The 21286-nt window shown below is 57.1% G+C and overlaps 1 protein-coding gene across 2 annotated transcripts; it reads left to right on the top strand.

The window, feature by feature from the left end:
• Positions 1-1403: 1403 nt before the first annotated feature.
• On the top strand, positions 1404-20722 carry LOXL4 (lysyl oxidase like 4). Of its 2 annotated transcripts, none has more exons than XM_082722219.1 (15): positions 1404-1548; positions 5312-5620; positions 6172-6350; positions 7247-7452; positions 8806-8844; positions 8990-9176; positions 10032-10215; positions 10396-10550; positions 11221-11388; positions 12639-12801; positions 14855-15098; positions 16181-16296; positions 16969-17105; positions 17407-17518; positions 19678-20722. In XM_082722219.1, the coding sequence occupies exons 2-15, from the start codon at positions 5347-5349 to the stop codon at positions 19743-19745; spliced, it is 2232 nt and encodes a 743-aa protein (XP_082578345.1). In that variant the 5' UTR covers positions 1404-1548; positions 5312-5346; the 3' UTR covers positions 19746-20722. The 2 variants fall into 2 exon arrangements, with proteins under 2 accessions (XP_082578345.1, XP_082578346.1); XM_082722220.1 differs by lacking the exon at positions 1404-1548 and adding an exon at positions 1736-1882.
• Positions 20723-21286: the final 564 nt, after the last annotated feature.

The following is a 21286-nucleotide window of genomic DNA, read 5'->3' as shown; positions in this document are numbered from 1 at the left end:
TTCTTTCCTGTTGATTCACGCAGGGAACGCTCTGGGCCCTGTTGGGGTGGGGCAGGGGCACTGGAGGGACATCTGGGACATGAGCGGCCAGGGGTGGACAGTAGTCCTCCAGCAGCTGGGTCAGTGTGACCTGGCTGTCCCCCAGGAGTCAGAAAGGTCTACCTTGCCATCCTAGCCCTTATCACATTCAGCCTCATGCCTTGTGGTGGTATTTCCTAACACGTCTGTCTCCGCCACCAGACTGGGAAGCCCCCCCTCGCTCCCCCGCAGTGTCTAGCACTCCAGCACCCTGTCTAGCAAAGAGGAGAAAATCAATAAAGATTTGCTGAATGAATGAGCCTTTGGAAGGACACTCAGGTGAGGTTAGGGAAAGAAGGGGAACCAGGCTGTACTTATCTGGACCTAGGGAGGAGACTGGGAGGCTGGAACTCTCTGCCCATTTAATAGACAGGGACACTGAGGCACCAGGAGGGAAGAGGACCATGGGAAAGAATTTGGAGGAAAGGGGCTGGGAATCCCATGCCTGGGAGTTCAGCTAAGTTGATTGGTCCTCCCCTCTTTCAGCCTTTTCTACTTTCCTTTTATTTCACAGTAACCCCTAACTCCAACCCACCCTCTGCACATACCCTCCCCCCACGGGCCTGTCAAGGGCCAGCAGGGCCTCATTCAACTGTGTAAGGAGTTGTAGAGAAGGACTTGTGTTCTGCCATTTACTGTTTATTACTGGGGGAAGCAAGTCAGTCGCGTCTCTGGAGGTTCAGTGTTCCCAGCTGTGCAATGGGCAGACCAGAGACCACGCGCTCCCGGAGTACTCAATACATCTGGAGGCACCAGGGCAATGGCGAGGGCCGCTTGTTACTCCAAAGAGAGCACACCTGCACCACGCCATCCCAACCTCATTTGAACTGAGCCCCCCACTCCCCGCTCACCGCTCACCGCTCCAGCCAGCAAGAGGCTCTGGTGTCTTGTGACCACGAGGCACTTCCTTGTGAAGGAAAACTGTGCTTTGGGCACGGACACCTCCCTGTCCTCACTGGATCTGGGGATTCGGGGTGGGGGGGGCAGGTCACCCGGTTTCGCGGAGGACACTGCGCTGGGGACAGGGACTCCTGAGGCCACAGGCATCCCAGGCAAACGCAGCCGCTGGCGCCCTGCCGCAAGGCCTCTCCAGGGGACTCTGATCCTCCCACAGTCCCTCCTTGCTGCAGCGCGCCCGTTTCCTCCGCGGGAAACAGCCCCTCCCGACCCCCCGCCGCCCCCTGCACCTAGCCACTCCAGGACTTCCCGGGCTGAGCCCCGTGGACGCCCGCTCCCGGCCGGCCGGGGGCACAGGGCAGAGGCGCGGAGCAGCGGGCCGGGCTGAGCGCCCGCCTTGACCGGGTCCGCCCGGGGGCGGGGCCTGCGGGGCCTCCTCCTCGGGCGGCGGCGGGGTGGGGGGCGCCCGCGGGCCGCAGCGGAATAAAAGGGCCCCAGGGCGCCCCGGGAGGCCCGTCAGCGCTCTCATCCCGGCGTCCGGCCCCTGCCCGACCGTCCTCTGTGCTGCGGCTGGTGAGCCCCCGCCTGGCCCCTGGCCCCTGGCCCCGGGTCTGTCTCGCGTTGTCCTGTCTGTCCCACTTCTGTCTCTCTGTGAGGCTGCCAGCCTCTGAAGGTTCCTGAAGGCTGGGGGCTGGGAGAGGTGGGGGTCCCATGGGCAGATGGCTTAGCCTCCTAGTCGCTCACCAACCTGCTTCCAAGGGAAGTGACCAAATTAGGGAGCTTGGCCCAAGGCCCGCCCAGGGTGGCTGGCCCTGGCCTGCCCGGGGTGCCTGCGTCTTGTTTGTGAACATGCTGTGGGGAACCATTTCTCTGCCCTCATCCAGGAAGAAGCAAGGGAAAGGGCAAGGTGGGTTCAGATGTCAAACTTGTGACTTGGAGGACAAAGAGGCAGGGTACATAAACCAGAGATGATTACGCTGAGGGGTAGGGAGACAGCAAGTGCAGGTGGGCAGAGGGCTTCAACCGCAGTATGTCCCGTGCCTGGCCAGGTAAAGCTCAGAGTCATTTGCTGGCACTGCTTCAGGTCACCATAATTCGTGGTCCCAGGGAGGGACCCCATCCCCCAAAGAGCTAGAGAGAAGGGGCTTCGAGTGATCCCAAGGCTGGTGCACATGAGGGCAGCCCCCCTCCCCCAACCATGTTCTCTCCTGAATATCCTTGGGCATTTCCAGCCCTTTCCAGGGGGGCCAGGTCAGGCCAGGTGCCAGCGTCCGCTGGGAACACCTGAGCAGGTGCCTGTCTGCATCAAGCTGGAGGGATCCTGGATGTCACTCAGTTGCACTCTGTTGGCACCACCCCCAGTGCCCTTACACTGCGGCTGGGTCATCAATCAGCCTGCAGCAGGGTGGAATCTCATTCATCCCCCTGCCTCCTTTCCTCCTTCTCCTCCTCCTGGATCCAGCGTCCAGGTCTCCCGCGGCTGAGCCGGGCTGCCTGGCTTTGAATCCTGGCTGGGCAAGTTACTTAGCTTCTCTGGACCTCAGCTTCTCACCTATAAAGTAGAGATAAGTACTCCGTAAATAGTTTCAAATGTATTACAATAATTAATTATTAACTATCCCCCAACCTTCCTTCCCCTACACTATCCTCTTCTTTGCTTGTGAAGAGAATGGCCACTTCTGAGGCTGTTGCCTTCTTGAAGGGAGACTTCTCAGCTGGGTGGTCTTCCCCGTGCTGGGCACTGGAGGAACAGTTTTGGGGAGATGCGGTGGAGGCTGGGTATGGAGACAGCGAGCAAACACTGAGTGCTGGGGCGGTGGGAGGTAGCTGGGAGGGCTTAATGGAGGAGGCAGCATCTAAGCTGGAACACCTGTAGGGATTTACCGATCTGACACAGAGGGAGAGGGTCCTCCAAGTAGAAGGAGCAGTGAGAGCAGAGGCCTGGATGTGGAAGCAGAGGATGGACAGAGGATGTTTGGGGAATGGTGAGAAGGCAAGTTTGGGGTGAGCAGAAGCTACAGAAGGTCCTGTGGTGGCAGGCAGGCTGGGAAGAGGGGTCCTCCCCACATCTGACCCTCGGTTCCTGCTGCCACCTGTTCCCCCTTCTGGGGCCACTCACATGGAAGGGAACTGTCCTCACCCAGATCCCAGCGTCCTGCTGCAGAAGGCCACCCCAGCTCCAGGCAGGCCTGGGACTATGCTCCTCTAATGAGAGCTCCAGGGTGCTGTGGGACATCAGCCCACTCCGTGGCCCATCATCGCATGTCATGGGGAGCTGGAGCCCTAGTGCCACCCCATCATTTTATAGGTGTTGCACCGGAGTCGCAGAGAGAGGAAAGCTCCTGACTCAAGTCACATAAGGACTTGGTGCCAGAGCAAGGAGCATCCTGATTCCTGGGGGATGGGGCAAGGGTCGGGGGTGGGGGTCCTCATTCAGGTCAGACTCAAGGTGACCACTGAGCCCTAGCAGCTGGAGGGCTCTGAACCCAGTCCTTTTTCTCTTGTCATCTGGGGAAGGTCCTTACCCAGAGCGACTTCATTTTGGCTCAGTCCCTAGCTGTCCACCTCATCCTTAGTGGGGCAACGTCCCAAGCAGCCAAGCACAAGCCGCTCATGGTGACAGCCCGTCAGGAGCCCCCGCCTGCTCCAGAGCAGAGAGTCACATAAAGAAAACAGTGTTTAAGTCTGGAAAGGAAGTGCAAGAGGGATCACGGTGGGAAGAGACTTAACCACAGCACCCGGCCCCAGGGAGGGGAACCCGGAGAACCTGGGCTCAGAGGGAAAAGAGGCAAATCTGGAGGATGTCACAAAGAAGTGTCGTGGGGACTTGCTGCTGAGTTCAGATATGGCCTCTCTTCCTTCTTTATCTGAGACGGGCTGGGACCGCCCCAGCCCAGGGCTCCCCAAGGGCCGTTCCTGCTGCTGTGTGATAGTTACTCGTCCAGGACAGCTGCTCTTGTCAGCATCCAGCGTGCATCCGTTCGTCTAAGCTTCACGAGAATCCTATGAGGTCCTTGCTATTTGGTATCCCTGTTTCACGGAGGCAAAACTGGGGCATTGTGCTATGAAATCACCTGCCCAAGACTGCCCAGAAGTGGAATGAGAACCCAGACAGCCTGACTCCCAGTCTCTCCCATTAAGCATGGTGCAGTGCCACCTTGCAGCCATGCAACCATGGATATTTACTAGGACCACCTACGTACCGGCCTGGCACTCTTCTGAGCACTGGGGGCATGACACAGAGACGCTGTCCCTGTGGAGCATAAGTCCTGAGCCTGTCTAGTGTACTTCTAGGAGCCCCCTCCGGCCAGCTCTGGGCTCCCCAAAGCCAGAGGATTGGTGGCCGGAGGGGTTGGGGGTTGTGTGCAGGAAGGAATAGGACTGAGGCCCAGCCAACATAGCAGTCTGTGGGAAAGGGAGCAGCAGGGGGCCCTGGGAGGCTCCCCCTACCGAGACTGACCAGCTACACAGGACCCTCGGGACAGCAGTGGCCATGCAAGAGCGGGTGTCCCCAGAATGAGCTCTCTTATGACTCCAGTGCAGAACAGGGAGTCAAGGACACAATGTCCTCCATCATGTCCTAGACTGGCATCAACTCCTCACCGGCTGCAGAGCCTGGCAGGGGAAGACATCGAGCATTGGTGACTGCAGACCCTCTGGCAGCCCTCATCAGCCATGACCTCTCCCCCATGCCCCCCATCTCCTCCCCCTGCCCCCATGCCCAAGACCAAGGCTGCTCATGTGTGAGGGGGAGAACACCCGCCCTTAACCTCACCCCTCTAAGGACCCAGAGAGCAGCTGATTATAGGCTTCTGGAAACAGGAGCCTTCTCTCTGGCGTGTACTCACTGCCTACAATTTTTCTACGGCCCCTCACCTCCTATAGGATGAAGAGCAGACCATCCACAGGTGCACAAGGCCCCCAATTGTCTGGCCCCAGCCCATGCCTCCACCTTCACCCCCCCCCCTCCCACCTACATACAGGACTATGTCAAGGTCAGCTATTTATTGAGAGCTATGTGGTAGGCTTGTACTAAGCACTTTAAATACAGTGTTTTATTTAACACTAACAACACTGAGACAAGGATTATTATTCCCACTTTATAGACGAGGAAATCAAGACTCAGTAAACTTCCTCAAGGTCACGTGAACACTGAATAGTGGGTTTCAACCCAGTTTACCAGCCTCCAAACCCAGACTCCATCGATACCACCGTAGACACGTACCCATAGCACACACACCCTTGGAGGGTCCTGCCATCTTTTGTCCCTGCCTGCAGAAGAAGCTGAGCTCAGGGGTGGAGGTGGTGATCACCGTCACGTTTGCTCCTTCCCCAGGTGCCTTGGCCCCAGCTGCCCTCGAAGTCACCAGGATGTGGTCCCTACCGGCCGCGCTCTCCCTGCTCCTGCTGCTGCTGCTGCAGGCCCCCCCTTGCTGGCTGCAGGCGCTGAGCCCCGCGAAGCTGCGGCTGGTGGGCCCAGGGAGCAGGCCAGAGAGGGGCCGCCTGGAGGTGCTCCACCAGGGCCAGTGGGGTACCGTGTGTGATGATGACTTTGCTCTCCAGGAGGCCACTGTGGCCTGCCGCCAACTGGGCTTTGAAACAGCCCTGACCTGGGCCCACAGTGCCAACTATGGTCAAGGGGAGGGTGAGTGCCCGGTGCTACCCAGCAGGATGACGAGGAGATGATGGTCGGTTGTGCTCCAAGGCTGGGCTCACTGAGGCTTCCGCACACTCCTGCCCACACTTTAATACCCAGCTCCGGTGGCCTCCCCTGGGAGGCATTCCCTGAGCACCCCAGCTGCCATTGCCCCTGCTCTGACCTTCCCGCAGTGAGGCCACCACCCTTCCCACCCTCCCACCCCCCCGCTGCCACCCTAGTCCACTCTTACAGAGTGCCTGGCACAAGGGAGGTGCTCAGCAAATGTCGCTGAGTGGATGAATGGACGGAGGGATAGGTGGACAGGTAGATCTGATTGCTAGACCTACCTGGCATTTTCCAAAAACAGATTCTACCTCCTCTTGGCAGTGGGTAGGGTTATAGATACCAAGATCCCAGGAGAACCGACTCCCCTCCCCCACCCCTACTTTCTACACAGGCTCTGGAAGAAGACAGTTGATACCTGTGGGGTCCTAGGAAGGAGGCACAGTCCACAAGTGCCTCTCTGTCCCTAAGCACCCCCCTTCCCCTGCTCTCAGGACCCATCTGGCTGGACAATGTACGCTGTATGGGCACAGAGAGCTCCCTGGACCAGTGCAGGTCCAATGGCTGGGGTGTCAACGACTGTAGCCACTCAGAGGACGTCGGGGTGGTGTGCCACCCCCAGCGCCACCGCGGCTATCTTTCTGAGAGCGTCTCCAATGTCCTTGGGCCCCAGGTAAGGAGGCCGTTCAGGCCTTGGCCGGAGCTAAGGGTTGAGTCATGGGACATAGAGCCTCCTGGGTGATGAACCTGGAGGAAGAAGGAAGAGAAAGGGAGCAGCAGACTGGGCTGAGAAATGTCCCCGGGGACCCCACCTCCTGTTGGTGGCCCGGAGCAGGTGCATGGACAGAGGCCCTGTCTGTAGCAGGCCAGGCTGGGGGCCCGGGGGGTCTAGGCTGGGGTTGCTGGGGATTGCTGAAGCTGCTCCCCATAAGGGAGGCAGGAGGGGGTGCGGGGCTGCCTTACCCACAAGGCCGGCCACAATTGCTGCCTCTTCCCAACACAAACAACCTCGAACTAAAAACAGCCCAAGCCAAACAACAGAAGCGGGCAGGGCAGGTCCTGGCCCTTACCCTCCACTGCTGGGCAGCCCTAGCCTGAGGACGGCTGAACCTGGCCCACAGATGCAGCAGACCAGGGTGCGGTCGGTGGTCTTCATGGTCTAAGTCACCCCAGACCTGGGGTCCTCTGGCCAAGGATCCTGCTGGTAGTCTCAAGCAGCGGGTCTGTGTCCATCTTCCGCTCTCCCCAGGTGGCACAGAGAAGGTCCCTCTGCATCCCGCGGAAGTCTCCCAAACTCCAAAGGCCCCGAGCCTGATCCCAAGGAGGGCACAGTCCTCTCTTGAGTTGAGGGGAGGAGTGCAGACAGACCAAGGTTCTGCCTCGTGCTCACTGTGTGGCCTTGGCAAATACTCGTATCTGGGCCTCTGTTTTCTGACCTGTCCAGGGAGGGCCAGGGTTGGGGGGTGATCTTTAAGTGTTCTGAGCCCTCGCCTGCCCATATGAAGGTCTGCAGCGGGCTCAGCAGGGGCAGGAGGCCTGGGGCCCTTGGTAACCTTCTGCGCCCTGCAGGACCAGCGGCTGGAGGAGGTGCGGCTCAAACCCATCCTTGCCAGTGCCAAGCGGCACAGCCTGGTGACCGAGGGGGCGGTGGAGGTGAAGTACGAGGGCCACTGGCGGCAGGTGTGTGACCGGGACTGGACCGAGAGCAATAGCAAGGTGGTGTGTGGCATGCTGGGCTTCCCCAGCGAGGCACCTGTCAAAAGCCACTACTACAGGTAAGGAGAACCAGTGGACAGAGGGTCGTGGGGGGCTTGGGGTCGTGGAGAGGTGGCCGAGTGTGTGCATGCCTGTGCGAGCTATACACACGTGTTCCTGTGTGTGTGCGTGTGTATGCATGCGCCTTTGTAAGGCAACGGCCTTACAGAGTCCAGGGAGATGTGCAGGGTGGTGTCTGCTGCAGGACACTCCCTGGGTGTGTGATAGGGAGGGAAACAGGTCCCATGGACTTTCCGAGTTGCGGGGCTCTCAGAATAATGAGGACTGAGGATGAACTTGGAGACCCTGGTAAATACCTAGAAAGGGTCAGAAAAGAAAAACAGCCTTTGCTAGTCATATGGAGAAGCTGAAAACAACTGAATGCAAACCCGCGTGCCTGGTTAAAGAAGTGGACTTGACTGAAGATGCTTCTGGCCGGACCCACCAGGACAGACCACCTGAGCCCCGGGTCTCAGCTCTGCCAGTAACACGCCATGGCCATCGGTAGGGCCTCCGGGCCTCGATCAGCCAGTCGGCAGGGAATGTCCTCTGCTCTGATCTGAGCCAGGCTTTGACTGCTGCGCATGTGAGCAAGGCGGGGGGGGGGGCGGGGCAGCACTTGGGAGACAAGACATAAAAACACTCTGTCCAAAACGTGACTGAACTGTCGCAAGATTGCATCAGCCTCTAAACGACACCAGCTCTGTGCCAGTGAAAACTCTCTGTGTTTCTCATCAAGGGAGACACCCCCCCACACTTTGTCTGTGTGGCCTCCCCTTGCTTACCCCCAGTCAGTTGAGCGGCTCTTAGATGGGTCTGCTCCCTGGAACCAGCCACGTGGCTCCATCCGTGGGGACGACTGGGATGTGGGCCCCTGACTCCCCACTGCCTGGTAATTGCACCTCTGGGCCCGGCTGGCTCACCCACCACCCCCGAGGAGGGCAGCCCTGATTATAGCCTCTGGGTGGGCAGCCCCTACCAGAAAGCCTTCAACTTGCTCCTGCCCCCAGAGGACGTTTACGCTGGGTCGCGTTTCTCGGGACACTCCCTGTAGGCTCCCGTCCATCTGCATGGGGAGAGGGCGAGCTGGGGGGCTGCCCACTCAGGGGCAGTCCAGTGCCGAAGAGACCCCAGTTTGCAACTAGTTGAGGAGGTACCTTGCTGGGCCCCGCTGTTCTCTCTGGGACATGGAGATCACCGGCGTCTGTGACAAGACCACGCTAAGAGGGCTGCTGTGCGGCTTGGCATTAAAATAATGCGGGCGAGTTTCCAGACGGAATCCCCGTGCAAACTCAAGGACAGCCATGAGAAGCCAGGGCACACTTGGTGTTCAGCACTCCCTCCATCCCCCCGACTTGTTTTCTCCCACCTAGGAGAGTCTGGAATTTGAAGATGGAGGACCCCAAATCTAGGTGAGGAGCCGCATCCCGAGGGGAGGGTGCCGAGGGGTATGGCACGAAGGGGCAGGGCACATCCCTTTCTTCCCCGGTGCCTCAGCCTCCCTGACCCCCGAGCTCCCTCAACCCCTCCCCACCTTCAGGCTCCCTTGTCTTCCAGGTTGAAGAACCTGACACAGAAGAATTCCTTCTGGATCCACCGGGTCAACTGCCTGGGGACAGAGTCCCACCTGGCCAACTGCCAGGTGCAGGTGGCCCCAGCTCAGGGCAGGCTGCAGCCGGCCTGCCTGGGCGGCATGCACGCTGTGGTCAGCTGCGTGGCGGGGCACAAGAAGTCCCGGGCAGAGGTGGGTCCCACTGCGTGGCAGCAGGAGTGGGTGAGCGGGACAGGCAGGGAGGGACACTCCGGGACAGGCCGGAGTGGAAGGACCAATCGCCCCCATCGAGGAGGACTTGGTGCAGACTGGGAGGAGGAGAGCGAAGCCTAGCATGGTAAAAACGTGGGATTTATTTAAAAGGAACCGTTTATAACCCGCCCATAAATGGAAAGCTGACATCACGGGCCAGGAATAGCAGGTAACCATAAAGACAGTAATTACATCGTAGCTCCAGGGTTGAGGCCAAACTAGTGAACCTGAGCCTGGCCCTCTGTTAGAAAAAGCAACAAGCAAGTGCTGGTGAGGTGTTACGGACATGGCCTCCTGGCAGTGGGATAGCATTCTCCGTGAAACGGAAGGACTGGAGAAGGTTTCACACGGAAGTCACTGCCCCACCGTGTGAGTCAGCTTCATTCATACCACGTCCCTGTGCGGCTTGAAATCATCTCACGGATCCCGCTGGGAACACTGATCTAGTTTAACCCCAAGGATAAGGAAGGAGCCAGGGCCAGACGACAGGAAGGGGACCCCCCCCCCCGGAAGAGAGCAGGTAGAGGGTTGTGAAGGCCAGTAACCCCAGCTCCTAAGGCTCCCTTGTAACCACTGTGGCCCCTGCGGTGGCTCTTTGTCATGAGGGAAGGGCGCTTATGAAGAACGGCTTACTGGTGGATTCGAGGCAGTAGCTCTGAACCACCAGAGGTGGGACTGGAACCCTGATCATCAGCTTACCTGCGGGAAGGGGCCTAGCCCAGGCTCCCCACAGCAGCTCCACTGTGCCCGGTGCTGCCTCCTCTGCCTGACCTGAAGCTGGTTTTCTCCCAGCAGGAGCTGAAGGTGCGCCTCCGCTCGGGGGCCCAGATGGGAGAGGGCCGTGTCGAGGTGCTCATGAACCACCAGTGGGGGACGGTCTGTGACCACGGATGGAACCTCATCTCCGCCAGCATCGTGTGCCGTCAGCTTGGCTTTGGCTCAGCTCGGGAGGCCCTCTTTGGGGCCCAACTGGGGCAGGGTAAGCAAGGAGGCCTGGGGTGGGGGGTAGGAGGCTGTGGATGGGCCACTGTTCCGTCCCTTGGTGGCCCTGGTGCTGAGGCCCAGGACAGAAAGTTCTCCCCGACGATGGGGGGGAAGTCAAAGGGGGTAGGGTTCTAGAGGTGGAGCTTTACCTGGCATCTCCCCATCTCCCCGCTAGGCTTGGGACCCATCCACCTGCGCGAGGTACGCTGCAAGGGTTCTGAGCGGACCCTCAGTGACTGCCCCTCACTGGAGGGGCCCCAGAATGGCTGTAAGCACGAGAATGATGCTGCCGTCAGGTGCAACATCCCTGACATGGGCTTCAAGAATCAGGTGAGCTCAGCTTCCGGCATAGCCTCCATTGGGGGGGAGGGTTGGAAGGCATGGAGAGCACCCCAGGACACCACATGGAGCCCATGGAGAGGGGGTTCTCAGAGCTAGTCTGGAAAGCCTCTCCTCTAAGCCTCCCCCAACTGGCCCATGTGTCCTCAAGGCCAGGGTCTGGCCTTCAGAGATGTCCATGGCAATGGGGGCCCTTCACGCAGATGCGCGTTTCCACGACAGGTGCCCTGTTCGGAAGGGGGCTAGGGCAGAGGACCCCAGTGCTGTCGGTGCTGGGGAGTGTCACTGCGAGGCTGCACGGAATTGCCAGAGTTCAGGTGTCATGTGTCATGCAGACAGTGGACAAGTCACTACTGTCTCTGAGCGTGGATCTGTCTTCTGTCAGTTGGGGTTAATTGTCTCCTGGGGTTATTATGAATGCAATAAGAGATACGAAATCCTTTTGCACCTGGCAAGTCATCGCGAATGGTAGGGGCAGGCACCTTGAGTCCGACTGCTCTAGAGGTCAGGGACAGCAGGGACTCTCTAGCTAAGTATCTCAAGTGACAGAGAGATAAAGCCAGAGAAGGGGAGAGCCAGCCGGGACCCGGCTCCAGGCTTGTAGTCCTGAGCCCTCTGCCCGGAGGCCACTGTGCTCCTCACACCCCTCTGACCACTGCAGGTGCGCCTGGCCGGCGGGCGCAACCCCCAGGAGGGTGTGGTGGAAGTGCAGGTGGAGGTGAACGGAGTCCGGCGCTGGGGGGCCGTGTGCAGTGACCACTGGGGGCTCACCGAAGCCATGGTGGCCTGCCGACAGCTCGGCCTGGGTTTTGCCAACCACGCAATCAAGGTAGGTCTCTGTCTTGCTTCCAAACTTCCTCTGTTAAAAGTGCGAACAACTCATTCATGCATTCATTGATTAGTTACTGAGTGAAACTGGGGGCCGATGCCATGCTGGGGGCTGGGGACAGTGTGGTGAACAAGACACAGCTCCTGTCTCAGGAACAGTCAGCGAAGTGGGGAAGGCGGTCATTAACAAAACATTCATGGGACGCCTGGGTGGCTCAGCTGGTTAAGCGGCTGCCTTTGGCTCAGGTCATGATCCCAGCATCCTGGGATCGAGTCCCACATCGGGCTCCTTGCTCAGCAGGGAGCCTGCTTCTCCCTCTGCCTCTGCCTGCCACTCTGTCTGCCTGTGCTCACTCTCGCTCCTCTCTCTCTGACAAATAAATAAATAAAATCTTTTAAAAAAATTTTAAAAAATAAAAACAAAAAAAAAACATTCATGCAACAGGCCCATACTTCCGTCTCTAGGGAAGAGGACTTGAGGCTCAGCAGACCAGGTGGGGAGGGGATAAATAGCCCACGCGGGGAAAGCTTGACCCCACTGGGAAGATCAGGGACTGGGGCCGGAGCAGGGCTGTCAAGGGTGTGATGTGGGAGGGAGGGAGGAAGAGGCTGGCAAACGTTCAAAGTCCGCAATGCAGATGTCTCAAACATTTCTTCTGTGCTGTTCGGCACACTGCTGGAGCAGCAAGAACGCTGACACTCACTGCAGCAGCCCCGCTGAGAGACGATGCTGGCGTGGCCCAGACTAGTGGCAGTCCTGGGGGAGTTGTGGGTAGATTCGAGAGGGATCCGGGAAAGAAAACCACAAGGCCGTGGAGTGGCTGGGTTGGCACAACGTCCTCTGCTGGGCCCACACTGTTGGTTGGGGGAATGCCGGGCACCCTGCCCCTAGGAAATGGGACCTGTTCATGAGCACCGCCACCCCCCACCACCCAGCTGTGGGAAGCAAAGCTGAGTGGACAGCAAGGGAACGGGACTGTCCTCTTCAACAGCTGAGGGCTGCCATGTGGGTGAGGGTGGGGCAAGGCCAGTGGCGGGAGAATCTCCCTGCCTAGATCCATGGGAGAAACTTCTGTTGCCGGAGGGGTGCAAAGCAGCGGGGACTATCACCACGCTGGAGACTTTCAAGCTGGGGCCGGGCACAACCAGATGGTGGTGGTCCAACGGGGTTCCAGCATCAGACGGGCGTCGGAGGGGATGACTCCAAAGCATCCCTCCCCCCTGACCGGGTGCCGCCGGCTCTTTTCTCAGGACACCTGGTACTGGCAGGGGACGCCTGGGGCCACCAACGTGGTGATGAGCGGCGTGCGCTGCTCGGGCACAGAGCTGGCCCTGCAGCAGTGTCAGAGACATGGGCCGGTGCTCTGCTCCCACGGCTCAGGGAGCTCCTCGGCCGGGGTCTCCTGCACAGAGAGTAAGTAGCACCCACGGCGCCGCCGCTCCCCGCCACCCCAGCCTGGCCAGCCCACACCGCCCATCCTCGGGGAGGGCCTGGAAGGGTCGGGGGTAGAAGGAGGGCTGGACTTGGAGCAACGGCCCTGCCCTTTACCAGCTGTGGGTGCCCAAGTCACCCATCCCCTGGGGACACAGTCCTGCCCTGCCCGGCTCACAGGGTTATGGTGAGGATTAAAGCAGAGGATAGGGGAACACACGAGGATGCACAGTCATGTTTTTCACTTCCTGTGTTGTGAATGAAAGTTGAAAGAAAAAAAGAAACAGGTGAGAAAACAAGAGAATGAGTTAGACTTAGTAAGGGCAGTCTTTTCTGCTGGGAATTCTATACACACGCAGTAGGCCACAACCACGTGTCCTCGTCCTGAGCTGTTGGTCCCCCGGCAGGCTACAGGACGAGACGGTTCCGAGGCAGGGGTCCACCCCACGCATCCGGGTGCTTGGGGCAGCCGCATCGGTCTGACACCTGTTGACCAGGTCGACGCTGAGATACTGTATCTGGTCCCGAGGCTGCGGCTGGCACCGCACCAAGCGGCCACTTGACCTTCTCCCCAGCCAGGCTTGCACGCCAAGACGTCCTTGACCTTTGTCAGCGAGCCTGAGCGCTCTTCTCCGTCCCACACACCTTAGAAAATACCGGGTCCTCACGACACACCTTCACAGCAGGGAGCTGTGGCACCAGCCTGTGCCTTCCCAGCGCACTGGGGGTCTGCTCCCCAGCCTGGGGCCCCTGTACCCCTCCCTCAGAGCAGCAGCTCTCAGCCTGAAGGCTTCTGACATTTTGCCATGGGTGAGCACGGACAGGCAACCTGCCCACTGTGTGACCATCCCTATTTCTCCTCTGTGATCTTTCTCATTCCTTTTCTTCTTTGCCCTCTCTCCTTCTCCATCTCTCTGGAAGCTCTTCTCCTTCTTTCCCTCAGGAATTCAAGGGTTTGCCATGAGCAGAGCCTAGGAATAAGCGCAGGACCTTCGGGAACATTCGGTGATGGTCCAAGCCCCCTCTGGCCGCCCAGCCCAGCCCCCGCTACCACCCACAGTGCCCGCCTGCCGAAACTAACCAGAGTCCCATCTCACTGTCCTCAGCACATAGACTCTCACCCAGCTGATGCCTCTCCCCAGATCTGAACTGTCACCCCGCTCTTGCAAGGCAAAGTCCTGAGAACGGGCAACTTTTCTCCCCTGATGCGACATGGTAACAGCAGCAGAGCTCCACTGGCATGGGGGCAAGGACACATGGGGCTCCAAGGTGGGTGAGAGCCCCAGTGGCAGGAAGGGAACAGGCATTTCCGGCACGATGGACGCTTATGCACAGAGAAGCACTGGGAATGTCATCAGGGAAGAATGCACAGGACAGGCCAGTGCGAGTACCCAGGAGAGCAGTCAGGTTAGAACAGGGACCCTGCGGGAGACACGGGCCTGAAACTGCAGCAGGGTGGACCGAATGGCAGAGCCCAGGAGCAGGCTCAGAGATGATCTCTTGCGGCTCTTCCTGCCTGCCCTCTCCCCTCCGCGCCCCTCCCTTGAAGGAACTGAGACCCAGAGAGAGTGACTGAGCTGGGGAAGCCAAGCTGGGCAGCAGGGCTCAGGAGGGGCTGTGTGAGTTAGACCACAAAGAGGCACTTGGAAGCTGAGGAGCATTTTACAAAGGAAATACCAGCTTACATCGAGGGCATGCTTACCCGACAGTGACCTGAGCATGTTACGGGTACTGGCGCTACTGGCATTATTACGATCCCCACCATAGGGATGAGGAAATTGAGGAAATCGAGAGCCAGAAGCTTAAGCAAGTCACAGAGCTAGTGAAAGGTGTGGCCAAAAACAAAGCAAGACTTGAACGCCGGCAGCCGACTCCAAAGCCGTCATGCCTAACCAGGGCCTGGGAGTGCTTGAACCCACCTTCCCTGACTCCTGTCCTGGGGAGAGCCCTGCCTGCGCTGCTGGTAGCTCCCCCAGAGAGCCCATCTGCCCAAGAGCAACACGGCTGCCTCCCTTCCTTTCCCCTGTGGCCGCAGGCGCTCCAGACCTGGTGATGAACGCCCAGCTCGTGCAGGAGACCGCCTACCTGGAGGACCGGCACCTCAGCCAGCTGTACTGCGCGCACGAAGAGAACTGCCTCTCCCAGTCTGCCGACCACATGGACTGGCCCTATGGCTACCGGCGCCTCCTGCGCTTCTCCTCCCAGATCTACAACCTAGGCCGGGCCGACTTCCGTCCCAAGACAGGACGCCACAACTGGATTTGGCACCAGTGCCACAGGTCAGTGCTCAGCCACACCATGGCCCTCGAGGGACAAACAGCCAAGTCCAAGAATCAAACCAGTGTGGTCTTCCCCTGACCCTGGGCGCTCTCCTGGGAGGGCTGCGCACTCTGAGAGCCTTCCTTCCTCGACGCCTCACTGGCTTTGCCTCCAGGAGCCAGTAGGGAACTGCGGGGGCACTGGCCATCCCTGCCCTGGATGTACAGCCCTTAACGGTGCTCATGGGGTGCACTCCCCCAGCAGCGGCACTCATTGTCAGCAGAGCTGGTCTTTGTTAGAATGATATGGACAATTAATTTCTCTGTGGTGGAGCTTAGGCCTTGTCTTTAAAAGCCACATAAAGTGAAAACTCCTAGAAACCTGGAAACCCAAAATAGACATCCCAGCCAGGATGCTGGCTCTGCAGAAAAAGCTTTCTGGCTTCTGCAGCAGTAGAGCAAGGCCACCCAGAGAAAAGTGGGAACGCAGGGACTAAAAGGAGACAATGGGTTCTCTTTCCTATCAGGAGCCTCCAGCCCAGACAGGAGAGACAAGGCCTGTGACAAAGGCAGAATGGGAAAGTGGTGGTTTCTGCCTTCAGGATGCAGCATGGGTGGGGAAAGCGGAGTGGAGCGGGCAGCAGCGTTGGGACTTGGCCTTGCTCAGATAATAAGCACCTTCCCCTGTAGCAGGAACAGAGTTGTCATCAGGCCTGGATTGGAAGCAATGGTAGCAATTTGGTCGCAGGCTCCCAGGGAGCAGAGTAAGCACCCCTCCTTGGCAGATCGGCCCGAGGCTCGTTCCTGGAGGTGCCCCTCCCTCCTGCCTCCGAGTGGGCTTTGTGGCCAGGCACCGGCCTCCTGGAGGCTCGAAGGGCTGTGCTCTCCCCTCCTCCCCTGGGTCCACACCGGGTGAGGGCAGCTGTGCCTGGCTGCCGGGCAGGGGGGTGCCAGAAAGTAGACCATGGTCCCAGGGATCCTGGCTTGGTGAGGGAGAAGGGCGCTGCCCTGACCATACCGTTCCTCTCTGGATAGTGACGGGGCCCAGCGCCTCGGTCTGGCCTGCCGACTGCTCCAGGCTGACAGCGCTTCCCTTCCCGCAGGCACTACCACAGCATCGAGGTCTTCACACACTATGACCTCCTCACTCTCAACGGCTCCAAGGTGGCTGAGGGGCACAAAGCCAGTTTCTGCCTGGAGGACACACACTGCCCCCCAGGTAGGCGGATCCCCGGCTGCACAGCCTCCTGGTGTTCTCTTCCTCAGCCCTGTCCCAGTGAGGCTCCTTTACGCCCTCAGCCAAGACCCCCTCAGGCACCTGGAGACTCTGCTCTGGCAACAGTCAGCACTCAAGGCACTCCAGAAAGATCGGTGTCTTACCTCCTGACATCTTAGGTGGAAGGTCCCTGCTGCTGCTGCATTCCCAGCATGCTTTGTACCACCTGTAAAGGCTTTATACTCTTGGTTTTGGAGAAGAGTTGCAGGCGTGTTTCACTTTGGCTAAGTTCTCTGAGGACACGGGTTGTCTAATTCCTGTTTGCAGTCCCACAGTTTCTAGCCTTTCAGAATGGCATGGCAAACGCTCGCTTTTCAGAGGGTCAGAAGGATGTAGGGCTGGAACCTTCCACCCATAATTCCTAGCCAACAGGAGTTCCCACTAGTGCATCCAGAGAAATCCTATCACATATGGGGTTTGCTACTGTGCTGGATTCATGGTTAGTAGGAATTCAGGCTCTGATTCCCAGGCAGGTTATCTAACAGAACTGCAGGTCCCTTGTCTGATTCCACCGAGGGAGAGGACCAGTGTGAGGATTCCGTGTGTAGGGCCTGGCTTGCAGGGTCCCGAGCCCCTCCCCCATGCCTCAGTAACCATTGGTGCCCTTCCATACAGGACTGCAGAAACGCTATGCGTGTGCCAACTTTGGGGAGCAGGGAGTGACTGTCGGCTGCTGGGACACCTACCGGCATGACATCGATTGCCAGTGGGTGGACATCACAGATGTGGCCCCTGGGAATTACATCTTCCAGGTAAGGGGGCTGGGGATCCCCCAGAGGAACTCCATTTCCTGCAGATATTCCAAGTCTCCCTGCAGTCTCATGAGGGAAGAGTTTCACAAATAGGGTCTCCAACAGGATCCCGAGGACCTGGGTTTGAGTCTTGAGTCAGTGGACAACGTAGCATAGGAACGTTAATGCCTGCCCTCTGGGTGCCTGGAAGGACTAGTGAAGCGAAGGGTGTAAACACCCTTTGCGAGACTGCGTGTAATGTAAATGATGATCACAGCCACTATCGTCACCTGCTTTCACTTGTCCCCTTGTCTCTCTGCAGGTGGTTGTGAACCCCCAGTTCGAGGTGGCGGAGTCTGATTTCTCGAACAACATGATGCGGTGCCACTGCAAGTATGATGGGCACCGGGTGTGGCTGCACAACTGCCACACAGGTAACCACGAGCCCTCGTAGGGCCAGCCACCTATGGGCTCGGGAAGCTGGGAGCCCCTGCCCGCACCCTCCATGGGGCTGGAAGGTTGATGTGGAAGGTTAGGGGTAGGACAGAGATGAACATCCCTTGACATCTTCATAGGTCCCTTTCTAGACCCAACTGGTGACACCAGCAGCCTCACCCAGTCACAACTGACTTCTACACCCATCTTTGTCCTTAAGGCTGTTTGGATTATAAACTCAGTCTCCCATCTGTCCTGGAGTCTTTTCTGTTACTTCAAGCCAAGTCTGGATTTCTCTTCCCCAGTCCCGTTATTGTTCGCCCTCCCTTTCGTATGGTCTTTCTTAGTCGTGCCCGTCCTAACTTGACTGCCTCACAGGCAGAAGGGGAGGTCCGCCAGCTCTGTGTTGCTGTCTCCAGCTGGGATCACGGAGCACAAGAAGGTGGCCACAGAGAACAGGGCTCAGGACGCTTACAGGATTGGTCGTATTGGACAATGGAAGAAGCAGATTCAGTAAGGGACAGAGTACGGAAATGGTTGCCCTACTTGTCTGTAGAGGAAGGTAGCAGTCCCTCCTCTGGCTTCAAGTTACGAAATGCCTGAACTTGCTATGGGGTGTGTGTTCGTACCCACACTTAGCACATAGGGCAGGACGGGACTGGTTTATTCAGTCAACAAACACCGAAGACCTACTTTTGTGTTGAATACTGTGCCAGGCACTAGGAAAATAGGAGTAAAATGTGGAGCTCAGTGTCAAACAGGGTAAGCAGGCATGCCAAAGGATAACCCCAATACTCCTGATTATTCCAAACCCGTAAGAACTAATGCTGAGCAGGCACAGTGAGAAAGCAACAACTTGGGAACTAGCAAGGTCTCCCGGAGGAAACGATGCTTGAACCGGGTTTCAAAGGAGAGGCCCAAGTCCAGGAAGAAGGGAAGACTAGAGAACGAGCACAGGATTTGGCCCCTGAAGGCTTCATTGGGTTCCAAATCCAAGTCCACCACCTTCTAGCTGTAAGATTGAGGAATATCTCAACCTCAAAGAAGTTTTCTTTTTTAAAATGGGGGAACTGTGTACTTCAAACCCACTGAAGTGCTTTGCAAGGGGGGGGTTATGATAGGTCTTGCTAAGAGAATGACTCTCCTGTGGATCTGGGGACCACTGACCAATTTTAGTCAAAGGAGGTGCAAAAAGATCAGATTTATGTTTTCAGAAAGGTCACTATAGCAATGGATGCAACACTGTAAGAGGAGAAAGAGGAAATAGTCCAAAGATTCAAAATTGTGTAACTGAGTAGGTTTTGCTGCCCCAAACTGAGACAAGAACATCAGTTACCAGGGACTGGAACCTAAGGCTGCACAGTGGAGCGAGCCTCCCAGATGCTAGTGGTGGGCTGCAAGGGATCCAGGGTGGCGAGGGAGGAAAGGAAAACAGTGCACTTTTGAGCACCGTAGGGGTCCTTGCACAAAACAGAGGACATACCAGGTGAGAATGCAGTTATTTAATGAAAGGACTGGTGTGAAGAGCTGTGAATAGGACTAAGGAAATGAGGGTCGTGGAGGCATCTGAGGATAAGCCAGAGTGGGAAATTGTTCATGCCTTTCAGCTTGAAGGGGCATAAGGTGTCCTAGAGGCAGGTTCAAGTTCAAGCTTGGAGGGAGAACCTGACCCTAGCAGGAGGCAAGGGAGGCCACCACCACAGGAACAGGGAAGAAATACACCAATGTCTCCCTCCTTCTATCCACTAATCTTCTGCTGTTGCTTCTCATTGACCTAAATCAACCAGAAACAGAGGCTGAGGAAGCCAGAGGGAAGCTATCTAGAGCACAGAGAAAACAAATAAGGGTAGAGAGTGAATCTGGGGATGGTGGGTAGGCAGAGTATCAGCACAACCCTTTCTACTCAATAGCCTGTTCTTCCTGACGTGCTTGAAGCTACACAGCAGGGTCTGTTTCTACAAAATTGTTTATGCCTATGGCTGACCTGATGTAAAGGGTGAGTGGGGCAGAATGTAACTTGTGTGTGTGTATGTGTGTGTGTGTGTGTGTGTGTGTGTGAGAGAGAGAGAGAGAGAGAGAGAGAGAGAGAGAGAAATTGTCAGGAGGGGCTAAGAGCATGGGAAGGCTGGCTTCTTACCCGTTCTCCTTTGGTCCACAGGGGATTCCTACCGAGCTAATTCAGAGCTCTCCCTGGAGCAGGAGCGTCTCAGGAACAACTTCATCTGAAGCCATGACTGCACACTTCCGGCTGCTGCCCACACACCAGATACCTCAGCTTATTGGAGCCATGCCCTTCACAGAGCCCTAACTCAGAGGGAAAGGGGTCAGTGCCAAGGGGCACCAAGAACCGCTCAGGAAGCCTTTTGATGGCAAGGCCATCAAACCAAAATGGTACTGTTCCCTCAGGAGGACTCTGGGCCTATCCCCTAAAGGGTCTTTGGTCTATGGTCTATGGCCTCCAGGCTTTGTTGAGCTGAGCTCGTCTTCCACAAGGAGACCCAGTCCTTACTGGATCTTGCCCCAGAGTTCCTGATTCAGGAGCAATTAGAGATGGACTATGGCTCAGTCCCCCATTTGAATGGTGCTTTGCAAATGTCTTGGAGGAGTAGGGGACAAAAGGATAAAGATACATGGAAGATAGGATTAACTCTGCTAAAAGCTCAAAGTCACAACTGGCAGAGATGCTGATGAATCCAGGCCCCCATTTGGTCTGTGCTCCTTTAGAACTCACCTGTTATTCCTAAGAATCCACTCTAGTGCCTTTACCTTTATCCTACCCCACATATGGGCGTTTCTATGCTTCTGGAAGCATAGGCCTCAGGCATCCCCTTATCTTCTGATGAGCCAACACCACCCGTTACTGAGTGCTTGAGAAGGGGCAGGATTTGCAGAGCTGGCCAGATGGGGCCTTCCTACAAAACAGCTAGAGAAGGCCAAGCAGAAAGATTGCTGCGGTGGTATGGACTCCAGCCCTTGCCAGGGCCTTGCCATGGAAAAAAAATATATATATATATGCCAAGCCCCTGGCAGGCAATCCAGTCTCCCTCAAAATCACTGTACGTCTCAGGACTGGCCTAAATTTCAGGTCTCAACCAAGCTTCTGGAGTGAACTTCGCATGGAATAAATTAGATACACATAAGAAATGATTTTTACAGGTTTGATGCTCTAATCCCAATAAAGGTTGCTCACTATGGACAGCTATAATGACGAGACTGGCTTTTTGCAGTTCCCAGCACACGAAGTCTAACTTCTTCCACTCTTGCTGAGCTGGGGACTAGGATGTGTGGGGGACACACTACTCACAACAGTCCTACTACATTTCTCCGATATTAGCCTATCATCTGCTTCCCAATTCCCTCCCAGGCTCAGCGCTGAAATGTGGGTCAGAAAGGTCAAGGGATGAAAGGGAGGAGGCAAGAAGGAAAAGTCTAAGGACTGTAAACTTTTGTAACGGAGGCTGTAAAACCAAAGTGAGCGGTAGCAGACGGGCAGATTTACAACAGTACTCCCCTCCCCACACCATGAGCGCCGTCCCTGCCTCAGGGAGTAACAAGGGACACGATCTGCAGTTATCCTCTATGAATACACAGACGTACTTTCTTCCTTCTCTCCTACCTTCTCTCTCCTCCACTCCTTCTTCATCTCCTTCATTAGGCAAAGGGAGCATTATATCTTGGCATGGCAGTTTAGGTAAACAAGGGAAGGACTGATTTCCTGTTGGACCCAGCAAACATCGCCCGAACAGTAACAACATTATACTCGCACA

The sequence above is a fragment of the Mustela nivalis genome (assembly GCF_964662115.1).
Source record: "Mustela nivalis genome assembly, chromosome: 2".
NCBI classification, from domain to species: Eukaryota; Metazoa; Chordata; class Mammalia; order Carnivora; family Mustelidae; genus Mustela; species Mustela nivalis.
The sequence above is the reverse complement of the archived record's forward strand: the minus strand, read 5'-3'. Positions and strand labels throughout refer to the sequence as shown.

Excerpts from the sequence above, each read along its gene's own strand:
- LOXL4 (XM_082722220.1), top strand. The coding sequence starts at position 1,825 with ATGCTGTGGGGAACCATTTCTCTGCCCTCATCCAGGAAGAAGCAAGGG. Across the intron at positions 1,883-5,311 it reads GAAGCAAGGGAAAGGGCAAG|GTGCCTTGGCCCCAGCTGCC; the intron begins GTGGGTTCAGAT and ends CTCCTTCCCCAG. Across the intron at positions 17,106-17,406 it reads CTGGGAATTACATCTTCCAG|GTGGTTGTGAACCCCCAGTT; the intron begins GTAAGGGGGCTG and ends GTCTCTCTGCAG.